This window comes from Carcharodon carcharias, chromosome 12, assembly GCF_017639515.1.
Source record: "Carcharodon carcharias isolate sCarCar2 chromosome 12, sCarCar2.pri, whole genome shotgun sequence".
Taxonomy (NCBI): domain Eukaryota; kingdom Metazoa; phylum Chordata; class Chondrichthyes; order Lamniformes; family Lamnidae; genus Carcharodon; species Carcharodon carcharias.
The window spans coordinates 30,496,355-30,520,254 of NC_054478.1; the positions used below are offsets into that span (position 1 = coordinate 30,496,355).

Genomic DNA, 23,900 nt, shown 5'->3' on the forward strand with positions numbered 1-23,900 from the left:
TTTAGTTTATTATGTCACTTGCTCAGCACCAAGTATATTTACCATTGAAGTTTATAGTGATCACAAAATAGTGGGCTGCTTATAAATCTTTATGCCTGTTTTTTGAGCTTTGTCCTATCTTTCCATGTTGAGTATGTAAGTCCTTCCTGTGTTATCATTCTGCACCCCGCCCAACCACTCCACACACATCGGATGCACCTCCCCAGTTGATGGGAAGTCCTGTATGGGAAGCTGCTTATCACTGCCATCTACGAAAAATCAGCCATCCATTTCAACAGCAGTAAATGTGTTTGAGTGCCTTGGTGCATAGGAACCTCGCTTTATTCCCTCCCAACATAGCTGATTACTGTATTTAAAGGAGCCTTTTCAATTGGTTGGGCCTGAAAGCTAAACTGTTGAATGACTACTGAAGGCACATTTCAGGCTGCAGGTCTTGTGCTAGGATGAAGTGAGGTGTTTTTTTTTTTGCGCAGTACCGATGAAGAGGACCATGTAATCCTTTTGCATTCTCACCACTTCACCATTTTGCGCCGTGAGTCAGGTCCCCTTCATTCACATGGTCCATTGATCAGCTAAGTGTGCAACAGGAATCTGAGTGGGGGGGGGGGGGGGGGGGGGGGGGAGGTGCAGCAAAGGATGGCTACTCTTTTTTATTTCCTCGGTTCTCTAATGAGAGAATAAACATCGAAAACTAGAGCAATGGAAAATTGGTCTAATTAAAAGGATACCTGAGCTGAGAGATTAGAACCTTCAGGGAAGACTCCTTGAACAAGCTCGTGCCTTTTATTCTGTAAAAAAGAAGTTGAGGGATGTTCTAATAGAGGCCTTTAAAATAAGGAAAATGTCTGATAAGTGTAGATGTGGAGAAAATGTTTCTATTTGTGGGGGTGACCAAAATTAGAGTCCTGAGTATCAGTTAGTTCCCTATTCGATTTATTATTGACTCAGGAGAAGTTGCTTTCATCAAAGAATGGTTAGGATATGGAACTTGCTACCACAAGGGGTAGTTGAAGTGAGTAAAGGCAAGATAGATAAGGACAGGAGAGAGAAAAGGAATAGAAAGGTAGGCTGATAGAATTAGATGAAGAGGGGCTTGGGGAGGCTTGTGTGGAGCATAATGGTTGGCATAGATCAGAGAGACCAGCTGGCCTGTAATGTAATTCAATATATAAATGGAGATTGAGTGAGCGTATCAAACAGTATGTGCAGCCAGAATATGGTTGGCAATGTGTGTGCATGTCATTGGTGCAAATGGAAAATGTATCCCTCTGCTGTTTGTTCATACTGCTTTATACCAACTATATATTAGCTGCATTAGAGTTCAATCCACTGTGTGGAATTGTATTGTGCTGTATGGCACTGTTTAATTTGGATTCAGTGTTACTTTTAAAATTGACCTTGGTTAAATGTCTGCTTGTGAAATGGAGCTAACCCCTTTAAGAAAAGTGCTGAAATGTAACAAAATTCAGTTCGGCAGTGACATGACATCTATTCAATATTTTTATTAACATTTTAACTTTTACTTTTCTTATCAAACAGCCAATCTTTTTCTCTTTTATTCCCTCCCTTTTCCCCTCCTTTCTATCTTCTCTTGAAGGTTTTGACTCCTATTGTAATACAGCTATGTAAGCACTGTTTACCCTCTAGTGCTTCCCCCAAATAACTCTTCTTTGGATATGTGACTGGGTTATTCATCCATGGAGTGAAAGGACGGGAGATAAGGCTGACACTGATCCAGTTCTCATCAGGTGTCCTCCCCCAGTCCCCTCTGCACATACACACACCAGACCATCTCTCTTGCGCGCACACTCACCAGATCATCTCTCTCGCATTGTCTGATTGACAACAAAATTGATCTGAAGAGCTTTGAGGCCGTTATCTATCATTCATTGGCTTGAAACATTATTAATGAGCCTTTGGGATCTAGAATGCCTGGCGTGTGAGCCACAAATTTATAGTTTGGCAATGCCAGTGGACTTCCAAGATCCCTTCAACTTTAACTTGCTTTTTGAAAAGAAAAATGAGCCTTTTCCAGAAGGTGGGATTTTCTTGTTTTGTTTGGCTCTGCTAATAGCTGGAGGGACTGATGCATTGCTGCTGAATGACTCCAACCCTAGTGTCAGAAGCGGCCATAAATTTTTGTACCTCTGCCCCACCTGTAGCAATTTCAGGAGTTAATTTCTGAAGTGGTTGATTTCCAGTGGCAGAACAGAGTACCAGACCACCAAAATCAATAAACCACGACGGCAAGTGTCCTTCGAGCGCCGGCCCAGCAGACGTTATTCAAGAAGATCGACGCAGCAGCGAGGTAATAACCTGACTGATGATGCAGTCACCTGAGTGTAGAGAGTCCTGGAAATGGTTTCTAGTTATTTTCTACGATTATAATCAGCCTTTGAACAGGGCACATACCCCTTGTATTAAAGCCAGCACAGGTTGTGACCTCTTGGCACTAAAATGTACGCATATTGCACTTCAGCTCTTTGAAATGAACAATTATGAACAAGAAAAGACTCTCTGATCCATCTAGCCTGTCCTACACAACAGTGATGCCTTGTGCTTCACAATATATAGACTCCCCATCCCATCCAAAATCCTGGGAGGATCACAAAACCTAGGCCAATCTGGGGGAAGAAAAATGGAAAATTCCTCACCTTAAGCCGGTTGACAAAAGTCCTGGAATCACTCTGGCCCTGATTAGTCACATGCAGAGTCTACATTTTGTGCATGGTGATATAATATGCCACAGGATTTTTGACTAGGAGGTCCCGAGAGGTGGGGGTTGGAGGGTGGTGTGGTGTGAGTGGAGGAATATCTGTGAATCAGTCAGCAGATTTCTGCATTTCTTTCATAGGACCTTACAGCATGGGAAGGTGGCCATTCAGCCCATTGTGCCTGTACCAGCCCTTTGAAAGAGCGATCCAATTCATCTCACTCCCCTGCTCTTTTCCGCATAGCTCAGCAGTTGTTTCCTTTTCGAGCAATTACCCAATTTCCTTTCAAATTCCTTGTGTGTGTGAGGGAGGTTGATGTTTAACTATTCTGGTGTTGCAAGATGAGGTATTGGGAAAGAGTAAGACTGTCACTGACCTTACACCAATATGTGGAGGTAGTATTCTCCAGGGAGACCAGGGATATGGTGGGTTGAGGAAATCACTGGCAGATACTGTAAATTGGATGTGTTATTTTTGTTGGGGATCGGTGGGGGGAGGGGAGTGTGAAGGCTTTTTTCAATATTATTAGCAATGCTTAAATTCTGTGGTCTATGACTGGAACTGAATGGAGTTCCCATGAGCAGCTATATAATTACTTTATTTTCTTTTCATAACTGATTTTGGATTGCTGTATATGTGTTATCCCTTTGCACCAACATTAACCATTAAATATTATGTGGCCAGAACACTACTGACTGCCATTATTTGTGTACCTTTACAGCCAATCCTTTCAACAGACACTTGGAACCAAGGTAGGTAGATGCTTTACTGAATTCAAACTAAGAGATAACTGAGAGTCGCTGACCAGGTAGAATCTGTTGAAAAGTTGTTTGTTCTCAAAAGACCATGTGGCCAGTCTGAGAGTCAAGAGCAAAATACTTCAGATGCTGGAAATTCTCAGCAGGCCTGATTGGCATCTGTGGAGAGACAAACAGAGTTCACATAAACTCTACCTTAACTCTATTTCTCTCACGATGCTGCCTGACTCTGCTGAGACTTTCCTGCATTTTCTGTTTTTATTACAAGTCAGGAGTTTGCAGCCTTCAGAGGTATCTTCTAGAACAATTTGTAGTGTTCAATATGATACAAACCTGGTGATTGCATTGCTGTCTAATTAATATCTTAAAAAATAAATAAGCTGGATATGACTGTTGATGCTCACTATATATGAGTGAGCCTGTATGAGTAAGTGTTAGCAGTTCAACTTGGGGTCATAATATCAAAGTCTGGTTCTGTTCTTACCCGACATGCGAGCACATTCAGATGCCAACACGTGCAGCACGGTTTGAGAATATTGCCCAGTTCCTCATTTTGTATCTGTGGCACCAAAGCCAATTTCAGTGCCCTTACTTAAATTTGCTAACCTAACAACAGCTTGCATTTACATAATGCCTTTAACATTGTAAAATATGCCAAGGCGCTTCATTGAAGGCTTATCAGACAAAACATGACACAAAGCCACGTAAGGAGATATAGGGGCAGGTGAACCAAAGCTTGGTCAAAGAAATAGATTTTAAAGATTGTTTTAAAGGTGGAAAGAGAGATGGAATGGCTTAGGGAGGGAACTCCCAGAGCTTTGGGCCTTGACAGATTGAAGCATAGCCAATGGTGGGGTGATTTCTTTTTTAAAAATGGGGGTTTCTCAGGAGGCTGAAATTGGAAAAAGCACCATGATCTCGGTGGGAGGGGGATGCTGAAGGTGCTTACGGATGTAGGGAGGGGTGAGGACATAGAGGGGTTTGCAAGCAAGGTTGAGAATTTTAAAATCAAGCCACTTGCAGGCAAGGGGTCAGTGTAGGTCAGTGAACATGGGTATGGGGTGAACAGCATTTACTGCGAGTTAGCATAAGCAGCGCATGATTTTTGATGAATTCGAATGTAGGAAGGGGGACGATGGGAGACCAGCCTGGAGAGTCTTGGGATAATCAAGCCTAGAGATATTGAAGGCATGGATGAGGGTTTCAGTAGCTGATGAGCTGAGGCAGGGGCAGAGTCAGGCGATATTACAGAGGTAGGAATAGCTGGCCCTGGTATGGAGTAGATATGTACAGACTGAAATCTGATATGTCACTTTCCTGATACATACGATTCTGCCACTCTGTAAATAAACTCGTTGGACTTTCGAGTATTCTGGCTGATTTCTGAGACATCTTTGAAGCATAAAAGATTTACACAGCTTGAAAGGAAGAACTTCACATGAGTGCCTGAGAGTTCATATTATTTCAAATTGTTGTACGTGATGTGTCAAATGGCGCTTGTTGGTTTTCACTCCTTGTACTTCTTATTAAACTAAGTGACTTGGCCGCCTTACCCTTTTTCATATTCCCAATCTGGTCTGCTCTCCCCCCTCCCATATGATGGTCACTAGAGAATGATTGATTGATTGAAATTGCAGCAGATCATATGATGTACATGTTTAAAAAGGAGGGTAAAGGTTATGACATTGTGGTGCCACCAAACAGAATTATTGCATTAGTTTGAAGTTCTTACAATGTTCCTTGCACCACCTATTTATTGAGACACAATTCAGTCCTTTTTAAAATGCAACTTTTTTCCTGCTTGCACGCAGAAGAGCATAAACCTATCTTCCTGCTAAATGCAATTTGTTCTCCTTTATCAGTAATGTTGTGGCTATTCCTCGAGTTTGGTACACTCCGCTTGTTACAGAAGTGCAGAGCCTAGTCACACTGTTTAGTGGCCTCCCTTCCCTGCTAACTGAACACAACTTGATGGAGATGTGAACCACAGCAAGTTGCCTGGATGAGAGGCTCCCAGAGGACCCTAGTGAATGGCCTCTCTTAAAGCCTTGTGCTTGGAGTGAAGTCATTGTGGGGTGATTTTCAACCTTCCAAACACTCATTCTCCTTTTGACTGTTCACCTTGTAAGCAAGTGGTAATAAAGTGGGGGTCTATTGATCTACTTCCATCTTATATGGATATCTCCCCAACACATCCTTTTTCTCAAAGACCCTGGCTTCTTTTGGGCTGTCGTTCCTCAAGTAATGCCTGACCTTTACGAATAATCATGTGTGAAAGCTGAATAATAAATGCCGACAAAACTGTTTGTCAAAAGAGGAGGGTATGGATATCCCAAAATCTGATCCTTCCTCCATGATGTCTGGATGTACAGGCACTTTTCAGCAGCATGTTACTTATGAGTGATGGATTTAAAAAAATACCAATAGACTTTCAAAGATTTATCTTTAGTCTTTTCAACTCTGACACTAGTGGCGAGGGGCCAGGCCGCATATGTGAGGAGAGTGTAGGACTGTGCAAGACCAGTCCAATGTCATGATGTTCTGAGTCAGTCAGGGCTTCGAGCGGATCAGTAAGAAAAAATTAGCTGTTATCCAGTGAAATGTAGGGATCCCAAAGCGAACCTTTTCAAGAGTTCCATCCCAAAGTGGAGGCCAGGCTTGCCTGTTTGGTATAGTCATTGTAAACTGTCCTTGCGTTTGTGAAGACTGCCTTGGTAAAATCCTTTCATATTGCGGCTTTAAACCTAGATTTGAGGATATGGGCCTGTTTGCTGGGTTACAGTTTAATTGTTGTATTAGTCATGGTTTCCACTGCCTTAATTTAGCTAAATGATTTTGTGTTAAACAATTAGAATCACTAAAAGGAAAAACAAGTTAAGGAGTTTTTAGTGCAGGATATGCTAAAAAGCTTAAGTCATAGTTAAAATATTATCTCACCACTTGTTTTTCTGTAAAGAAAAAACCAATTGAGATCATTATTTTCTTCTTTTTTAAACCAGTTCTCACAGTAACGCAGCAAGCCAGAAACTTCTCTCCCAGGTATGTGTCTGTTATCATTCTGTGTACACGGTATCTGGCTCCTTCTTCCATCCATGGCTTGCCTTCTGTGGGGCCATGTCTGTGCGCACTGTCTTGTTGGCCCTGGAGCAGTGACAACGGGATACCCTGACGAAATTTAAGTTCTTTTTTTGAATGTCTTTTAATGCAATCAAGAGCGGAAACCTTAAAAAGAAACATAGCAGGTCTGTGTCTGTTTATGCTTAATTGCTGGAAGTGTGACTCTCAGCTGACACATTCTGTAAAAATGACAATCATGTTGCATTCATTGAATTATATAGCACAGAAGGAGTCTATTCAGCTCATCAGCTCTTTGAAGGTTCTATCTGGTAATCCTACTCGCCTCTTTTCCCCGTACCCCTGCTGCAATTATTTTGTTTACAAACATGAATCCAATTCTCTCTTGAATGTTAGTATTTAATTCAAAGCTCAGACTCCACTTGCAGGTAAAGGTAAATAACTGCTTTGAACGCTACTTTGACATTGGATCTACTATTTTGTTCTGACCAATAGGGGACATTGGGCTTGCTCTACGATTCAAATAAGTCATGGCTAATCTGCACCACATCTTTGCACTGAAAATAACCCTCGATCATATCATCAAGAAGCAAATCAATTTATTGTTCGTCTCTTTGCTTTGTGTTGGTCACTGATGTTGCAGAATGATGGTTGCATTTGACTTATTAGCAAAAGTAATAAATTGTTAATGAATTTTGAACTGTTGCAATGTGACGGAGCGATATCATTGTGAGAAAACTGAGCATGTAACAAGCGTGTAACATGGGATGGGGTGAATTGTATTATTTCCATCATGCAAAATGTGAGGGCTGGATTTTCCCCAGAGGCTTTGGGGCCAAATGGGGGTCCCAAGCCCGCAGTTGGTGGCGGTGAGATTGGCAGTACGATATTCTGGGACGCAGCCTCCTAACCGGCTGCCTCTGCACTCAGCGTCCTATTAAAGACGATAGGCGGACTCTTGATGTTGCCAGCCAGCTCAGAAGACTCGGCAGCTCCACTGGAGAGGTGGATGCTGCCAAGGTAGGTTGGAAATTGCGAGGGCATTTCAACGTGGATGCGTCCTTGCTGGGCAACACAGACCACAGAAAATAAAGACGACTCAAACTGTTGGAGACATCGAGGCTCCACTTGTTTTGCAGAGGAAGCTGTTATTGGGCAAACGTGTTCCAGGCCTGAGCAAACGCAGATATGTGCTCTGCTACAATTGCGCACTTTGATCCATGTGGCCCCATTAATGGGTCATGGAACATCTAAGTCTAAGGGTCCCTGGTCTGCCATAGGGACTCCATCTTCAATGAGCTGGTGGTCTCTGAATGCACTGAGGGGCCTCTCCACAGGTAGGAAAGTTCCAGTGAGGCTCCAAAATTAGCTCTAATTGGGGCCCTTACCAGCCTAATAAGCTGATGCCTCCATGTAGCAGGCAACCAGTCTGATTCCCAGTTAGCCTCTGGGAAAATTCCCCAGAGATGGGAATGCTTTGGGGAGCCATTCTGATGCAGGTCACCAGACCATCCGATCCCCAACACCACCAACCCCACCCACCACCCCCCAACCCCCACCCACCCCTCCCGTTTTGCCGCCCTCCCTACTCTTCCGAGTCCTCCACCATGGGGTAATCCAGAGATTCAGCTAATGTTCTGGGGACATGGGTTCGAATCCCACCTTGGCAGATTGTGGAATTTGAATTCAGATAATAAATCTGAAATACAAAGCTAGTATTGGTAATGGTGACCATGGCAGCTATCATTGTTTGTCGTAAAAACCCATCTTGCTTACTAATGTCCTTTAGGGAAGGAAATCTGCCATCCTTACCTGGTCTGGCCTACATGTGACTCCAGACCCACAGAAATGTGGTTGGCTCTTAACTGCCCCCTGAAATGAAATGAACCTAGCAAGCTGCTCAGTTTAAGGGCATTTAAGGATGGGCAACAAATGCTGGCGTTGTCAGCGACTCCTGCACCCCCATGAAAGAATAAAGAAAAAAATCACTGGGCTGGGAAAATCCATCTCTTAAGTGTCTGCAGTTTGAGCCCGTATGGTGCATGGTTACCAAAATGTAACATCCCTTCACGTGGGTGTTTAATTTCTGTCTCAGGCCGCGATGATGAGGTCAGCTGCCCCTGTTGTTGCATCGTTACCCAGTGCCCCTGTACCAATTGAAATTGAGAACCTACCCAGAAGTCCAGGCCTCAACCATTCCGAGAAGCGGAGGTAAGGATCGTGACCTTCAGCATTCAATACCCTAAGTAATGTTAACAAGTGATTGTAAAACCGTTAGAACCATTTGAACTATAATTGCACAGCACAAACTTAGTGAATGCTTTAGAGTTAAATTCTTGTTCAAATAAATTCTTATGGCATATTAGAAATTCAAAAGCCAAATATGATATTCCATATTGGTGAATGTTGTCTTCCATTGCTGGCTAAAAAACTGAACCCAAACAGCAAGCCAAAGGAGTTAAGAGGCCTTTTTATACCATTCATTGGCTTGAGAGGTTATTAATGTTATCGCTAATTTGTGGTGTGCAAGTTTAACATTGTTTAAACAAGCTTTCAACAAGTCTTTTTAAGGAACAGTTTTCCATTGGAATTGCATATTTTGAATCAATTCAAACACAGTAATTTGGTAACTGCACACCTGGACAGTCTGCAATCTCAGCTACAGTGATTCTGTGCCTTTCTAATGAATGTTATGCCTTTCAATGAGAAATGAACTGTGGTTCCAAGATTGCCTTTACCATTAAAATGTTCAAGCGTAATGATGTTTGGATGAAAAATATCACAGTGAAGTGAGGCTTTTTGTTTTACAGAGGAAGCTCTAATTGGGTAAACATGTGCCAGACCTGACCAAGCACAGATATGGGTTGAATCAGATATTGTCCCCTACCACCAGGACTGAGGACTCCTTTGTAGGCCCAGCCTTGAAGATTCATCCACGTGCAATTCGGATCGGTAGCATAACTTGGCAACAGTAACCATGCATTTACTTGCATTCTTAAATGTTAGAAAGAAAGTATCTTGTGAGCCTTCACAGATACTTGGAGAAGGTGGACCCTCACCCTCAGAAAGAGAGATTGGGGGATGTGACCAAAACAAGCACCAATTAACATACGGAACCTCAGAGTTACAAACTCAGCTTGTGTGGAAGCTCCATTAATGTCAATGGAAGAGCTCACATCTAGATAAGATGAACTGCTGATGAGAGTAATTGTGTTAATGTCCAGGATTTGGTAATAATGAGGTTCCACTGTCCCCACTTTCCCTTTCTGTCTTGTTTCATGTGCAGGTCTGGGCATGTTACCAGTTAACCAGTTTTTAAATTTAGTGTCCCAAGTTGGGCTCTGCTAATGATGGTTGTTGCCAGGCTGCCACTTGAAGCTTTGATGGTCTTCCTTTCTGTTTTGCGTGCTGCTGTTTGCTGCTGTCTGCAGCTCCAAATCAAAACGATTGAATCAACTGGCTTCTTTGAATTTTTGTCTCACTTCTGATCTGTTCAGTCTCTGGACTCTATGTGCTCAAGGTGGTGGAACTCCAGCGCTTGACGTAGTGCGGAACCGTTGAATGCGGTTGTTCCTTCCAATGGTGGTGGGTGATGGTTTTTCTCTTTGACCTGATTGCTGGGTATGTGATCTGGGGTGGGCTGACCATAACAGAATGAATCATCCGCTGGTGCTCTGAAGGATCGTTTTCTGCATGCCTTACTTTCTGCTTATGATGAGAGAGAGAAAACGCTCGCTCTTCTGCAAATCCTCTGATTAACTTTCCTGGCTGTGTGTGAAGTCATGTGTAAGATTTCTTTCTAAAAGCATAAGAAATAGGAGCAGGAGTAGGCCTTGCAGCCCCTAGTGCCAACTCCACCATTCAATTAGATCATGGCTGAACTTATATCTCAACTCCACATTCCTGCCCTATTCCCATATCCTTTATTCCCCTACTGCCTGAGAACCTATCATCCCCTGTTGTGAATATACTCAACAACTGAGCATCCACGATTCTTGGAGGTAGTGAATTCCAAGAATTCACAGCCCACTGAATGAAGAAACCTCTCTTTATCTCAGCCCTAAATTGCTGACCCCTTATCCTGAGACTTTGCCCCTAGTTCTAGACTCCATCCAGGAGAACCAATCTCTCTGCACCTACCCTGCCAGCTTCTCTAAGAATTTTGTATGATTCAATGAAATCACCTCTCATTCTTAACTCTAGAGAGTATCGGCCTATTCTACTCACCCTCTCCTCCTAGGACAGGCCTCTCATCCAAGGAATCAATCTAACGTCCACACACATGACCTGCGCTGTCGAGAAAACTCTGGTTTAGCTGTTTTAGATGGAATTCCCATCTGTTTTGTAGTTGATGTTCTCATGATAAATCTCCAATTCTTCTCGAGTGTACATGACTGCTTAAACTGAGCTTCAAAATAATTCTGCATGGGCAGGGCCCGTGTTCATGTTTAAACAGCGATTTGGATTTGATTTAGCTTTTTAAGTGATCATATAAACTTGAATCATTTGCTGGGTCAATTATGCCAGCATTAAATCCATGGTCCAGTCAACGAACCCACTTGATTGGTCTCATCCAGCAGGTGGGTGGAGGCCATGGAATTTAATGCTGCAAATTTTTCTTCCCTTCTCTTAAATCTCCAACAACCTCCTGCAAGAATTCAGCTTGACTCATGTAGGCCTGAATTTTCACTCCCAGGTCAGGAGAGCAGGGCGGAGACAATTCCCGGTTCTGTAAACCTGACCTGGGAGCAAGTGCCCTGGAAGTTTGGGTATTTACGCTGAAGGCTCGGGCGAAAATGGGAGTTGTAGCTGCTGTCCAGAGTTTGGAGGCTGCTGGGGTGTGGAGACAGGCTGGGCGACAGGCCTGCCTCTGTGCCCCAGCAGTTTTGTTGAAGCTATGAAAAAGAGGAATGAAACAAAAAACAGTCCTCAAACACCCCGCCCCCCCCCCCACCCCCCACACTGCCCATGCTGCATCCATGCCACCTCATGCCCCCCCCCCCCCCCCCCCCCCCAGCCCCCATGGCCCCTCATATGCTAGCCCCTGCTCCCCACTCATCCCCATAGCTCTTTGTAGCCTCCATGCTACTTAGTGCCAACCCATGCCACCCTGCCCACCACCCTTCGCCATTACACCCTGCATGCCAACTCACTCATTATCTACCATAGGGCTCCAAGTTGCTCTCAACTGCATACTTAGTGATAAAATTGAAATGTGGCCAACCAAAAGTCTCAACAGCTCAGAACAAACAAATAATCACACTGTAATCAAGTGTAATTCTACCAAACCAATGTCTGCTAATTGTCTCAAGTCACCCTCTCATTCTTTTGCTCAGAATCACAGGATGAGGCCAATTTGGGTTTTAGAAAATTGCCAGCGGTGATGGGAGGAGGAAAATGCAGGTTTAACTTTTTATGAGGAATCAAACCTACAGAATTTGCCTTGTTAACTGGATTGAAGGTTTAACTACAAGAGAATTAAACTTTTAAGCCATGCTAATCTACAAATCGAAGGCCCGTTGTTCCATAAAGTCCCTTCCCTCCAATTGCCATGTGCAACTTGGCCTTTTGTGCATTCCACTTGACCCACTTAATCTCATAAAGGAGGCAATCAACTGCTGGCAAAACTCCAGAAGGATAAAGCTCTGAAATATGTCTCCAACTGGGGTAATTGGGCAAAAACCACAAAATATTAATCCAAGCTTGCAACCCATGTTTGAAACGCTGACCAGTTGTGCTGCACAGGTGACAGATTCATAGTCCCATTCCTCAGGAATCTGGCAGAACTTGATTTATAGTGCATCTTTCTAATAACCCTTGTACTTGTGGTATGTGACCCAACACTCCACTTTTCACTGCCATTGACTCAGCTGTTAAACCACAAAGAGTGATTTATAGGAACAACAAATTTCTATTGATTCCTCTTTGAAAAACAGAGTTTCTTAGCGAGAGATCAAACAACAGTAAGGGTATGGCGTAGCTCAGAATGAGAAAAGGTAATTCAGCCCACAAAATACGCTCCCTTCGCAGGTAATGGCACATCTGCCATGGCTCCCCATCCTAAACCATTAACAAGTCAATGTCCACAGTTTATATTCCTACCTATCCTCGTTACTCTCCAAAACACAATTAAACCAGAAATATTTTACTTTCAAAGATCTCTACCCCTTATAAATCAAATGGGTGCATTAATATTTCTGTAGCTGATGCAAGCTATCACTATTGTGGGCAATTAAAAAGATAGTGATTCCATCTTAGTTGAGACATTCATACACAGCTGAACCTTCATTCCTCATAGTTCACAATGACTTCTAATCCCTCTCACACTGCTACCTATTATTGAGTAGGTAGCATTAACCTAAACTTGTAGTGACAATAGCTAATGCAAGTACTTGTAGGAGAGGAGTTATTGGCAGACCCAGCAATTTGTTAAAATAAAATATCATTCCTAATCAATTCCTTTATCCTCCTCTGTGGAGATTATATCCTATTATCCGATGCAACTACTTCTCCTGCTCAAATGTGTTTGGAAGGAGTGAGTGAGGCCCTTTGAAGAAAGCGATGAAGCCCTGTTGCTAACATTGTATGTGAACGCTTGCTCTGCTTTGCTCTGCTCTGAAGTAACAATTGCATGAAGACAAAATGGCCTATTTGCTCTGTGGCAATACTGAAGACTGACTGGCAGGGTTGCAGCCATAGCTTTTTAAAGTCAAGTGAGATGAGCTTTCTCCCTAAATTACTGTAAGGAATATTGCATCATTATGCTTGGTTCATGCTGAGTTCACTTAATGCTATGTACCTCTCACTGTCCTCTGTATGTTGCTCATTCTAGACTTTATCGCTGTCCTTCAAAACGCTGCGCTTTGAGGATCTTTATATTTTCTTACTCACATTCATTCTAAAGCATTGATATCTCTAGCGTTAATTCTGCATGGAGTACGCATATTGGACTGTCATATAATTTATTTACACTTGACAAATCTCTGCAATTCCCCAGATGCACACAGACCAAAGGAACATAAGGGTATTGGACAGAGTAAATAGGAAGAAACTATTCTCATTGGTGTAAGGGTCAATAACCAGTGGACATCAATTTAAGATGACCGGTAAAAAGAACCAAAGGCGACATGAGGAAAAATATTTTCATGCAGCATGTGGTTAGGATCTGGAATGCACTGCCTGAGAGTGAGGTGACTATTGAAAGGGAATTGGATAAGCACCAAAGAGAGAAAATTTGCATGTCTACAAGGGCAGGGTAGTGGAACGAGACAAATTGCTCTTGTAGAGAGCCAGTACGAACATGATGGGCTGAATGGCCTCCTCCTGTTTTGAAACCATTCTATGATTCTGTGATTTCTGTAGTACCTTTCATGACCTGGGAACAATCCAAAATGCTTTGCAACCAATGAAGCACTTGTGAAGTGTAGTCACTTATATAGGTGACTAATGTAGAACGGCAAAAGGACATAGACAAGTTGGTGGAAAGGGCAGACAATTGGCAGATGAAATTCAATGCGGAGAAGTATGAAGTGATTCATTTTGGTACGAAGAACATGGAGAGACAATATAAAATAAAGGGTACAATTCTAAAGTGGGTGGAGGAGCAGAGGGACCTGGGTGTATATGTGCATAGATCAATGAAGGTGGCAGGACCGGTTGAGAGAGCAGTTAATAAAGTATACAGTATCCTGGGCTTTATTAATAGGGGCATAGAGTACAAGAACAAGGAGGATATGTTGCACTTATATAAACCATTGCTTCAGTCTCAACTGGAATATTGCGTCCAATTCTGGAGGCTGCACTTTAGAAAGGATGTGAAGGTATTGGAGAGGGTGCAGAAAAGATTCATGAGAATGGTTCCAGGGATGAGGGACTTCAGTTCTGAAGATCAATTACAGAAGTTAGGACTGTTTCTCTTAGAGAAGAGAAGGTTGAGATAAGGTTTGATGGAGGTATTCGAAATCATGATGGGCCTGGACAGAGTAGGTAGGGAGAAACTGTTCCCACTCTTGAAAGGATCTAGAATGAGGCGGCACAGATTTGAAGTAATCAGCAAAGGTGATACGAGGAGAAACTTTTTATGCAGTGAGTGGTTACCATTTGGAATACACTGCCTGAGAGTGTGATGGAGGCAGGTTCAACTGAAGCATTCAAAGGGGAATTAGACTTATCTGAAAAGGAAGTATGTGCATGATTATGGGGAGAAGGTGGGGGAATGGCACTAGGTGACTTGCTCGTTTGGAGAGCCAGTGCAGACATGATGGGACAAATGGCCTCTTTCTGCCTCATTACAATTCTGACATTCTGTAATGTAGGAAATGTAGCAGCCAATTTTGCATACAGCAAGGTCCTATAAACAGTCATATGATAATGACCAGATGTCTGTTTTAATGGTGTTGGTTGAAGGGTAAATATTGTCCAGAAGGACTGATTTAAATGTGATCTGTTTGCTCCTATGTATCTTGGTTGCATTTTGAAGTGTTCTTTCAAAATCATCAAATAAGCTGATGCTTTAGTAATATTGTCAGCTTTTGTTTCTCACTCTGCGAGAGTGCTATCACAGAGTCATGGCTGTTGGGAGTCAGTGGTACCTTAATGATGTCTGAAAACCTGAAATCTTCTTGACTGTGCATAAATCCTCTGTGCGTGACACAATTTTTTTTTTGAACTTCCAGGCACGTTAGTTCAGGCAAATGATCAGACTCAGTCAAATGAATAATTTGTCCGCGTTTACTTTCTATTTGGAATGAGGGGCTTTCTGGCCTTGATCATAACCACCGTCAATTTTACACCTGTAGTCACAGAAGTGCCTTCGGTCTAATTACATTTTGCCCTGTCTTCTCCACACCAGAAACCCCACCACACCACCCAGCACCACCCCCACCTTCACCAACAAAGCCTTTGCCCCCCTCATGAAATCTTCCATTTTGGCAGGTAGAATTTTTTTTTAAAAAGTATATTTTCTAAATGGTGAGAAATTGCAGAGCTCTGAGGTTGAGGAATCTGAGTGTTCTCGTGCATGAATCGCAAAAGGCTAATATGCAAGCTGCAGCAAGTAGTTAGGAAAGCTAATAGAATGTTTTCGCTTATTGGGAGGGAAATTGAATACAAAAATAGGGAGGTTATGCTTCACTTGTATAGGACACTAGTAAGAGACCGCACCCGGAGTGCTGTGTACAGCATTGGTCTCCTTGTTTAAGGAAGGATGTAAATGAATTAGAAGCAGTTCAGAGAAGGTTTACTAAACTAATACCAGGAATGGGCAGGTTATCTCATGAGGAAAGGTTGGACCGGCTGGGCTTGTATCCATTGGAGTTTAGAAGTGTAAGAAGTGACTTGATTGAAATATATAAGATCTTGAGGGGTATTGACAAGGTGGATGTGGAGAGAATATTTCCTCTTGTGGGAGAATCTAGAACTAGAGGGCCACTGTTTAAAAATAAGGGGTCATCCATTTAAGACAGAGATGAGGAGAAATCTTTTCTCTGAGGGAAGAGATCTCCCTCAAAAGACAGTGGAGGGAAGCAGAGTCTGAATGTTTTCAAGGCAGAGGTAGGTAGATCCTTGATAAACAAGGGGGTGACGGGTTATTGGGGGTAAGCAGGAGGTTACATTCGGATCAGCCATGATCTTATTGAACGGTAGAACAGGCTCAAAGGGCCTACTCCTGCTCCTAATTAGTATGTTCATATGTTGGTGTACAGTTGCCCAAGATAGCAAACTGTCGTAACAAATATGCTTCGATGCAGCACTTCCACCTAGTGGCTGAAGCATGAAGTTGTGAAGCTGTTTGTGAGTTGCCGAGCGGTGGGGAAGGCCTGAGTTTGGATTTGAATGTTAAGCAGTCGAGACTCTTCTGAAAGTGTTGGGACTGAGTTAAATAATGCTCTGAGTGCACAGAAAATGAGAGTGATATATGCAACAAAAGGACAACTTATGTTTATATAGCGTCTTTAACGTAGTAAACCCAAGATTGTAATCAGACAAAAAATTGATACTGAGGAGGCATTAGGAAAGGTGATCACCAATATTGTCAATGAAAGTAGGTTTAGAGGAGGGTTTTAAAGGGGAGGGAAAGGTACAGAGGTTGAAGTGAATTTCAGAACTAATAAAACAGTTCTTTAAAAATAGCTGTCAAGCACAAGTTCTATTTTCTAATGCTTACCATTCAAAGTTTACAGAATGTCAATTGTATAACCTTAGCATTGAGAAAGTTAAAAGTGACAAACCGCACTGCAGTAATGGTGTATGAAGCTGTTAAGGGAGACATCAATGCTTTAAATCTTTTCTATCTTGCTCTCTGTGGCCTTGCACTCTTGCCACCCTGCTCTTGCTTCTTGCAGCCTCTTGTTTCCAATTCCATCGATGTCTGCCCATTGCTAACCACTAACTCTACCCCACGGTCCAGGCTGCCCCGTGCTGATGATTCCAAACCCGCTGGATGTCCATGGAACTTGCAGGCTCTGCCCACTGCCGCGGACAGAAACTACACTGAGTTTGTCTATGAGCATAACCTGAAGAATGCAGCAGCACAGTAAAATCAATGCCATCCTTTGTAATCCCAGCTCAAGGAAAGGACGCTTTCAGTTGTCTCACCTCAGTGATAAGTACGCAATGACTGCAGACTGGGGCGAGAGGAGCTACTGCCTGTTCAATGATGCTACGCCAAGTGGTTCCTTGAATGGGGAGGGGGGAGGTGGGATGGTTGGTGGTGGTAAGTGTGAGGAATGGAAAGAGGGATGTTCATTGAAATCTCTTGGTGATGTACTCCTAGCTAAAAGAATACTGCGTGCATTTTATCTTGTCAGTTTGCGTGCAAACCAGGTGAGCAGGAAGTAAGTGGCTTTGTCAGAATTAAATGGCCATTTTCCCATGAATAATGCCCCCTTCCTTCCCCCAAACCCAAGACTTGCATTGAGAATTTCCCTCCACAATGAATTGTACCCAGTGACCACATATCTTCAAATTCTCCCCTTATTTGCAATCTGTGCACCCAACATGCCTCGAATCCAACAGGTGATGTTCTTGGATTTTGAAGAAAAAGAATGTTTTTTTTGGAAAATATAAACTATTCGTGCCTGCTTTGAGATTCCTAATTGTGGGGGGAAAAGTAACAATTAAATGAGTGCTATCTTGGCTTGTTGAGCAGGAAAGATGTGCAGAGAGCAGAGTAATAAAATAGCAATGGTTCCATGGTAGTCCCAGGTTGATGTCCCTTTTAAAAGTGTGTTTCTTAAAAATTGTCATTTGACAGCTCACCAATTGGCAGTCCCGCTGTTTCTCTTCTTTTTCTCTCTCTCTCTCTCTCTCTCTCCCCCCCACCCCATGTCAGGAATTATCATTTAAAATGTCTGGGGTATTGTTTTCTTGAGAAAACATGCTTTTCTGACACAGGGAATTATGATTTCTACCCTTTCTTGTTCAGTTCAAACAGCAAGAATGTTATTGGGTGCTATCTTCCTTTCTCCCCATCGAAGTCTTTGTTTATTGATTTCTAACGGGTGTGGAGCGGTGAAGCTACACCTTGTGTAGCAGCATGCGCCTCCACAGGACTGGATGCTTTGAAAGAGAACCTGGCTGCTCTTCACCTTCCTGTTAATTTGCACTCAAACTTGTTGCGCAGCGATACAATATTGGCTGTGGTGCTGCTTTTATTTTTGTAAAGGGAATTAAGGGGCTCGGAGAGAGGGGGAGAGAAAGTTAACATGGGTGTATTTATACAGGAGGTGGGTGATGCATATATGCATATACATGTGCTTTATTAGCCAATATCATATTAACTGTAAGGTAAAAGCAAAATACTGCGGATGCTGGAAATCTGAAATAAAAACAAAAACTGCTGGAACAACTCAGGTCTGGCAGCATCTGTGGGGAGAGAAACAGAGTTAACATTTCGAGTCCATATGACTTTTCAGACCTAAGGAGAAGTAGAAATGTGATAGGTTTTATACTGTTTGAGGGGGTGGAGCAGGTGGAGCAAGATAGAAGGACAGGTATAGGTGGGAGTTAAGGAGAGATTGACCAAAATGTCATGGACACAGGACAAAGGGAGCGTTAATGGTAGTGTGAAAGACTAAAGGTCTATCTTGCCTTTATGCCACTATCAGCACCTTCTTTAGTCTTTCACATTCCATTAACACTCCCTTTGTCCTGTGCCCATGGCATCTTTGTCAATCTCTCTTAACTCCCACCTATACCTGACCTTCTATTGTGCTCCACCCTCTCTTGAAGAGTACAAAATCTATCACATTTCTACTTCTCTTCAGCTCTAAAGAGTCATAGGGACTCAAAACGTTAACTCTGTTTCTCTCTCCACAGATACTACCAGACCTGCTGAGTTTTTCCAGCATTTTCTGTTTTTATAACGTATTAATTGTGCCTAGTGTTTACAGGCCAAATGTTGTTGCTGATTCTGTTTTACTCTTAATAATATTGCCCTTTTCAAGGTTTTAGAATTGTAATCAATGCTTTTTTGGCTTTAATTCTGTTTCTATTATTGAGCCATGTCAGTCTTGGTTAGATTCCTTTGCATCTATAAAGTGCATTTTACAACCACATTCTGTTACTGTTCTGTATTTCTTTATCTTTAGAGCAGGATAATGCAAGCTTTGGCTTTTTTTTAAGCCAAGTGTTTACGAATAACTTGTGTACATCTCAAGAATACTGATTCTAGCAGTGCATGGTGTTCTGATTTAAGATGTAGCCATCCGTGAGGCAACAGAGCTCAAAGTCGTCTGCCCACATCCCAGGGCCTGAGAAAATCCTGCAAGCACAAACCAACAAGAAAGAGATTTTAACTGAAAATTGGACCGAGTTGCTTGAGCTCTGAGGGCCAGATTGCCAGCGGCTTGGATGCACATTGCCCAAGGCTGCAGATTGGACACCGATGCGTTGGAGTTTTGTCGAAAAGGGCCATTCAATGTGATTGGTTTGACTGGTCTGACCCCAAGCCTTCTAATGGTCACTCAATCTCTTCTCTCCAGAAACTAATTTACTTGTCACTTGAACACGCTCATAATTTCTGCTCCACCCTTTCCTCGTTCCACAGGCGTATTTGTTTTAGGGTGGAAACGCTTTGATGTTCATTCCCCAATTTTAATTTCTAGCTTGTCACCCGTGGTATTTCAAATTAGTTTTCAGCAGTGTTGTACCTAACTTTATCCTTGCCTTACAGCTTTGACTTCATATTCAAAGAGTACATCACTGGCTGTAAAGCACTTTGGAACATTGTGAGGCTATGAAAGGCATTATATAAATTTTGGGTGTGCAGAATTCTCCATTCTCTGGATTGGTGGCTCCATAATAATGCCTAATGATCTAAATAAACAATTCCACATTCTATGTACTGGGTTGAATAAGGGCAATAGGTTGAACTTCTTTCTTGACTTGTCTGTCCCATCAACCTATAGCTTTAGTGGTACACATAAATGCATGTCTTTCTTTAAGTATTGCCTTTTTTAACCTCAGGGCATGCTATTGTGCTTTGTAGCCAATGAAGTGCATTTTTAAAATTTTATTCTTTCATGGGATGACTGATTCCTGGGATGGCAGGTTTGTTGTATGAGGAGAGATTGGGCTGACTAGGCCTGTATTCACTGGAGTTCAGAAGAATGAGAGGGGATCTCATTGAAACACACATTTCTGACAGGAATGGACAGATTGGATGCAGGGATGATGTTTCCTCCGGCGAGGTGGGGGGTGTCTAGAACAAGGGGCCTCAGTCTCAGGATACAGGCTAGACCATTTAGGACTGAGATGAAGAGAAACTACTTCATTCAGAGGGTGGTGAACCTATGGAATTCTTAACCACAGAAGGCTGTGGAGGCCAAGTCACTGAATATATTTAAAAAGGAAATAGATTTCTGGACTCTAAAGGCATCAAGGGGTATGGGGAGAGTGCAGGAGTACGGCGTTGAAATAGAGGATCAGCTATGATATTGAATGGTGAAACAGGTTCAAAGGGCCGAATGACCTATTCCTACTCCTATTTTTCATGTTTCTATGTGGGCATTGCTAGCAAGGCTAGCGTTCATTGCCCATCCTTAATTGCCCTTGAACTGAGGTACTTGCTGGACCATTTTAGAGGGCATTTAAGAGTCGACCTCATTGCTGTGGGTCTGGAGTCACATGTAGGCCAGACCAGATAAGGATGGCAGATTTCCTTCCCTAAAGGGCTTTCGTGAACCAGATGGGTTTTTCCAACAATCGATGATCATTTCGTTGTCACCATTTCTGAGACTTAACTTTCAATTCCAGATTTATTAATTGAATTTAAGGTCCATCACCTGCTGTGGTGGGATTTGAACATGTGCCCTCAGGACATTAGCCTGGGTCTTTAGATTACTAGTCTAATGACACTACCACTACACCACCGCCTCCCCTTAAACATGGGGTCAGTTAGTTCAGATGGCTAGAGTGTGATGCAGAATGATACCAACAGCATGGGTTCAATCCCCATGCTAGCTGAGGTAGTTCATGGAGGTCTGTCTCCTTTCCTTGCCTCGTGCTTGATGAAGAGTGGTGCCCCTCAAGCTATATAACCAATTGTGTCTCTCTAATGGAGAGAGATGCCCAAAGTCCTTTGTGGACTATGGCTAATTATCATCTCACCAGCTAATTAAGCACTTTTGAAGTGCAGTCAATGTTATAATGTAGGAAACAAGGCAGTGAATTTGTGCATAGCAATGACCCAAAAACAGCAATGTAATAATGGCCAGATAATCTGTTTTTGTGATGTTAGTTGAGGGATCGATATTGGCCAGGACACTGGGGATCGTTCTTCACCCCCCCTCTCCTCTTCCTCTTTGAAATAGCATCATGGAATCTTTTACATCGACTTTAAATGGAAAAGAGGCTTTGGTTCAGCGTCCCATCCCAAAGAAAGGCATCTGTGACAGTGCCTCACTCCCTGGGTGCTGCACTGGAATGTGGTCTTACAATTTTGTGCCTAAGTCACTGGAGTGGGACAAAAGCAGCAAAATTACAGTGTTGACACCAACTTAGAATATTTTGTCCAATTCTGGGATGTGAAAGCTTTAGAGAGAGTGTAGAAGAGATTTTCAGGAATGGCTCCAAGTGTGAGGAACTTCAGTACTATGGTAGATTGGAGAAGCTGGGGCTGTTCTTACAGAAGAGAAGGTTGAGAGATGAGATGAGAATATGAAGGGTCTGGGCAGAGCAGCTGAGGAGAAACGTCCCATTGGGAGAAGGGTTGTTAACCAGTGGACACCAATTTAAGCTGAATGGCAAAAGAACCAAATTTGATAGCCTTTTTACGCAGTGTGCGCTTAGGATCTGGAATGCACTGCACCAATTCAATCATGCCTTTCAAAAGGGAATTGAATAAGCATCTGAGGGCAAATATGAACTCAATGGGCTGAATGGTCACCTCCTGCACTATAAGCATCCCATGATTCTATCCTTGCGAACTTACGACTTTCTGACTCGGAGACAAGCGTGCTACCAACTGAGCTAGGGCTGACACTGCTACATACTGGTGTCTGGCCGAGGGACACCATGCTCTTATGAATTGGATAATTTGAATTAAAAATAATTTCAGCACCCTGGTATGGGTGGAGATCAGTGTGTATGTAGATAGTATCGTACAAGGAAACACGAGGCAACTTCTGTTCATAAAATGGCAAAGCATTATGCTCAGAATTAATAGTACAAGCAATACATGTTGAGAGCAACCTTTGACATGCACATGCCTCGGAGTTATTTCAGTTATGCAGGCTATGCTCACCCGAGTGAAACCGCTGTAATGAGCAATTCGCTCTTCCTGCTGAAAGCACAGGAAGAGGTTGTGTGGCCCCTCTCTTCCCCCACCAGCCTCCCTTACCCACCCCCTACTGCCACCTTCAACTCACCCTCAAGCCTGTGCTTCTAAGTCAGAGGTATATACTGTAATTCCCTTTCCCTATTTTTTTTTGTATCCATAGCTTTTCTTCGAAGGTTTATCTTTTAAATGTCATTATTGACTGTGCTTCAATTGTTGCTTTTTGTGTATTCTACCAAACAAAACAGGGACCTGTCCCATCTGTTGCCAGCTAATGTTGTAAAGTCTTGTACAAAAAGACAAAAGACTTACATTTATATAGCATCTTTCACAACCTCAGATCACCCCAAGCAGTGCATTCATAGCCAATGAAGTAAGTTTGAATTGTAGTCACTGTTACAATGTAGGAGTGTCACTGAAGTATAATAATTCTCATACAATAAATCACAATAATATTATAAAAGTAGGTTAATAGTGGGGTTTGGATAGTTTCTCTGTATGTGTGTGTGGGATTTAATTGAATTGGAGACAGCTGGTCTGGAGGCTTTGACTCATCAATGCTAAACATGGCTGAAGTTTTAGAGTGTGAGATGAGGAGAATTTGCTCTTTTGGATAAATCAGGATAGTTTGAATTTGAAAGAGATGGTAGGATGTTACACCTAGCTAAACAAGCTAGGCCAAGCAGTGTGTTTATTTTTCCCAAAGGGTACTGATAATATTGGCACCATGAAAAGATTTATATTGTGAGAAAAATAAAGTTTCAAAGACATATGGGAACAATGGGATTTGTATTAAAAAGGAGAAACATGTTTCATGGAGAAGAGGCTATGTGTCAGGGAAGGCATGGTAAGATCTGCCAGGAGTGTGAAAAGCCTCCACTATTTGTGCAATAAGCCGCTGTCCACAGAAACCAAAGCTGGGAAAAGCCACTTTGAACTCTACTGTCCAGGGTATTTTGTTGACTTGCCTGGATCTGTTTAAATGTATTTTTTACAGCTGCCTTAACAGGGGTGTAACTGGAAGCCAGATTAATTAGGGGTTTTAGGAGTTATTATAGTAGTAATTTGTAGACCTATGTATGTGCTTGAGGTCTTTTCTTTTGTTAATAAAGCTGTAATTTAGTTTTCTAAAAAACCTCTGAAGTCTTGGCGGACTTATTACTTCTGAGTTCAGGGCATGCATCTCAAAATAAAATACAAATTGCAAGATCATTGTGACCACGTGATCAAGATTCCCTCATGGATTTGATCTGCCTGGCACACATCTGCAGCATCATAACAAGAAATTACAACAAGGACAATGAATGACAATGGGATTGAATTTTCTAGTAATACCATCCTCTTTTGCTCCGATTACGATATGGCAGGTGGTATTTGCCAGGCTGACCAAATCCACAAGGGAAACTTGGCCACACTATCACAAAGGTTTTGCAATTTGTATTTATTATGAGAAGGCTTGTGCACTGAAGTCAAAAATAATAAGTCTACTACCACTGCCAGAGATTTCAAAGGTTAAATTAAAACATTTAATAACAAAAGAAGAACAAACTTTAACACACACAAGATTACAGTTAC

The 23,900-nt window shown here is 42.5% G+C and overlaps 1 protein-coding gene across 1 annotated transcript in view; it reads left to right on the plus strand.

The window, feature by feature from the left end:
• LOC121284615 (band 4.1-like protein 5) overlaps window positions 1-18,426 on the plus strand; it is a 111,093-nt gene extending 92,667 nt beyond the window's left edge. Inside the window, exons 12-16 of the mRNA XM_041200128.1 lie at window positions 2,202-2,308; window positions 3,436-3,466; window positions 6,472-6,511; window positions 8,643-8,758; window positions 16,956-18,426. Coding sequence (XP_041056062.1) covers window positions 2,202-2,308; window positions 3,436-3,466; window positions 6,472-6,511; window positions 8,643-8,758; window positions 16,956-17,085 — 424 coding nt within the window. The 3' untranslated portion in view covers window positions 17,086-18,426. The remainder of the gene's footprint in view (window positions 1-2,201; window positions 2,309-3,435; window positions 3,467-6,471; window positions 6,512-8,642; window positions 8,759-16,955) is intronic.
• The last annotated feature ends 5,474 nt before the right edge of the window (window positions 18,427-23,900 follow it).